The 3,429-nt window shown below is 43.6% G+C and overlaps 1 protein-coding gene across 1 annotated transcript in view; it reads right to left on the bottom strand.

The window, feature by feature from the left end:
- cita (citron rho-interacting serine/threonine kinase a) overlaps positions 1 to 3,429 on the bottom strand; it is a 121,082-nt gene that overhangs the window by 74,090 nt on the left and 43,563 nt on the right. The window contains exons 17-19 of the mRNA XM_010794583.1: positions 3,016 to 3,123; positions 2,414 to 2,606; positions 1,839 to 2,000 (exon numbers count right to left, since the gene is read on the bottom strand). Coding sequence (XP_010792885.1) covers positions 1,839 to 2,000; positions 2,414 to 2,606; positions 3,016 to 3,123 — 463 coding nt within the window. The remainder of the gene's footprint in view (positions 1 to 1,838; positions 2,001 to 2,413; positions 2,607 to 3,015; positions 3,124 to 3,429) is intronic.

Below are 3,429 nucleotides of genomic sequence, written 5' to 3' on the forward strand. Positions count from 1 at the left end.
GGCTCCGTGTGTAAGCCCTATATGATCATTTTCTGATAACGATGAAAGAGCCCGCCTCCCTCTCCCCACGTCTCCTGCTGCTGCTGGGCTGTCAGAAGAGGGGGAGGAAAAGAGAGGCAGTCACCGTTTAACAGAAATTGTTATCAATTTGTTTTAAAGCTCAATAAATAACAAAGAAGACCTCTGACCGGCAATTTTCTAATTTTGTACGGAAGATTTAAACTTTAACGGACATGTTGACCGGCGTAACATTTTTTTTACGGAAACTCTGCCGCACGGTCCCCTCGTTCCTTGGAAGAGGCGGAGAGGTGGGTGTTTTTCATCTGCTGGTGGACTACCTGAGAGATACAGCAGGAGAACACGCCATCCACCGCGGAGAATAAACAGAAGGGCAACCATGGCAAGCATGCTCCGGGGTCTTCTTCGCTGCTTTTGGTGTATTTCGGGCGGCAGCAGCGCCACTTACAGGCCTGACATATGTACTACATCGTTTCCAGCGGTCTAGTGTGAACGGACATATTAATTGAGCCGAATGCGTGTGAACGGAAGACTTTTTTGAAAACGCATACGGTGCGTAAACGCATACGTTCCCGTGTAAATGGGGTCTGAATCACTTCAGAAGTCAGCAACAAGTCCTTGAGATTTTTATTTTTCAAGCAGCATGGGCAATTTGAATAATGAATAAATAATGTGTAATTTCAGGTGTTGTGCATATTCAGGTGTAATTATTAAATGAGTCAGAATCAGATTATGCATGCCAATGACCATGGGATGCATTTAAATGTTTCTCCGATTGTAACCAAATACTATCGAAATCAAGACTCGGGGAATGATGCTGTAAATAAAAGAGGAATACATCAAACTTGACCTTTAAGAATAAAGTCTAAGGTCAAGTTACAGGTAGTTCGACAACGGGACAATATGACAGACATACAGTATGATATGAGCAGGATAACGTGCATGGAGATGAGCTCATGCACGTGAGGGGACACACTGTGGTGACTGCTAACTTACTTTCAAAGGTGACCCTCCTCTTTTCTGTGAGGAGCAAGTGGAAAGAGACAGAAAGGAGAGAGCAGTCTAACAATAGCTATGTGAAAGCAAAGGCACACGGACAGTAAGGAACCTGAATCACAAAGAAGGCTTATCTGAGCTAGGCTCCCAACATGTGTGTCTGATAAAGCACACATCATGGTCTATCTATGGCTAATAGAACTGAACACGTTGTGGTACTAAGAAATTCATTTGGCCTATAAAGATTTTCACTCTCCAGTAAATGCAGTATTTTTGTTATTGGATTATCCTTTTTTTAACAGATGGGTTCAGAGGATTATATGAAAACGTTTATACAACCTGCCACGCAGCTATGATATGTAAAGTGTCTCAGTTTCCATGGTGATAATCTCCATAAAAAGGCTAATTTTATTTTTGCGATAGTGGAAAGCCTGGATTAAATCCGATGTTACCTGACTAATCCACAACTCTTCTTACTTTGTGAGACAGGTCCCAGCAGGGTTACAATGTTAGCTGGATAAATGCACATGACTGAATAAAACTGAGTTTGTTTTACTTCCGTCCATGTTGAGCTCCAGGTTGAACATGTACTGAACACAGTTATCCAACGTTATTCAACTTTGTAATCCTGCTTTGTGATACAGACCATAGAAAAAACACACATGATCACACCACATAAACAAAATAAGGGAACAGAGAGGGGGTTTTTTGTGCCGACACTGACGACATTAGGGTGAACACTCTTATGGGGGACACTGTGTGTGTGTGTGTGTGTGTGTGTGTGTGTGTGTGTGTGTGTGTGTGTGTGTGTGTGAGAGACTAACCTTCAGGTGTGGCGGTCTCCTTGCTGCGGGTGGAGGGGTTGAGCAGGCTGCTGGGGTTGGGTTGATGCTCCGGGGATTTGACGATGGCTGACATGAGGATTTGATGGCGAGCCTGCGCTGGTGTGGAGGGAGCCGCATGTTCCTGGGCTTTGAAATGAGCTGCTGTGGCAACAACAACAACAACAACAAGTCAAACAACCTAATATTAGACTAGTAATAGCCATTTAGATGAAACATTTTCTGGCACCATTATAAAAAATAGATTCTGAAAGAAATCTCTTAGGACCTGGCATGTGTACATAATGGAGCGAGATGATGCCATGGCAACAATGTTAAAAGATGGCCGGCATGAGATAAGGGAGGAGGTGCAATACAGAATTTCCTGAGCTGATTAAACAGGGTGAGCTACAGAGTGTCGTCTCAGCCCTTGCTGCTGGGGGATGCAATAAGATATCATTCCTGCTCCATGTCTTTTGTAGTAGGTGGCTAAAGTCGCCTCTACATGATCAGCTGTAAACCCCTCTGGAGCAGAGAGCTTCTTATCATGTGAAGGCAGCTTAAACTCTGGGACCCACCCTCTTCTCTGAGGGATCGCAGCTCGATCCTCATCTTCTGCAGAGCCTCTTCCAGATCAGCGCATCTCGAGCGCTCCTTATCCAGAGCCAGCTTCATGTCCCCGTACTGCATGGGAACAGCCGGCTGGGCCTGTGGAGTCAGAGCCCCGTTGGTCGTCGTGCCAACATCCTCCCGCCGCCGCCCGAATATACCCTACTCAGAGAGGGAGGTCAGTAATGCTATGCATGAAACATACAATATATACATTTTTAAATGTTAAGATATAATAGTGTTTATCAATCCGATAAGGCTTAATGTCCATCTTTTTTTACATTCAAAACTTCAGGTTTTCATCTGAAGCTTCTTTGAATCTCTGTTTTAATTCATATTTTATGATATCAAAAAGCAAAAAAAGCAAAACCTTGGAACAAAATCTTCAATTTATATATCTGGCACCACATTTTTTCTGGGATCATCATTAGCCTTCTTAAAACGCCTCAATCCGTCCGGTGTTATTAGACATGTTGCAATAACACGAGTCGGCAAAAATCCTAAACCGCAACCGCTGTAATCTAAATCCACAAATAGTATAACTCTCATATTAGAAAATGTGTTCTCAGACCTTCTTTTTCTTGGTGGGCTGGTCCATCTTAGCCTGGAGAAAGTCTATGAGCTTGGTCTGCTGGGAGATGGTCCCCTCCATCTTCACCTTCTCGTGCGAGTATACAGCCTGCAGGGAGGAAACCGAGCAGAGAATGAAATACCTTTGAAGAGAACTTTAAATGAATTTCCTTTGAGACACATGAAGTGGGATTCCCTTTATCCTGCGGGTCCTTCTGAGATGCTGTGTTACTCGGCAACATCAGTCGCACTATTCTAACATCTAACCGCGACTCCCGAGAAGACTTTTTATTTCCTCAGATTGCAAAAGGTATGCCTTCATCCTGAAGTCAAATGTAACACCTTTTAAGACCTTTTTTTAAGACCCTTTCCATACATTTTAAGACCTCATCGCCACTTCGAGTTCTAACCGGTT

This window comes from Notothenia coriiceps, unplaced genomic scaffold (assembly GCF_000735185.1).
Source record: "Notothenia coriiceps isolate Sejong01 unplaced genomic scaffold, NC01 NC01_scaffold00002072, whole genome shotgun sequence".
NCBI classification, from domain to species: Eukaryota; Metazoa; Chordata; class Actinopteri; order Perciformes; family Nototheniidae; genus Notothenia; species Notothenia coriiceps.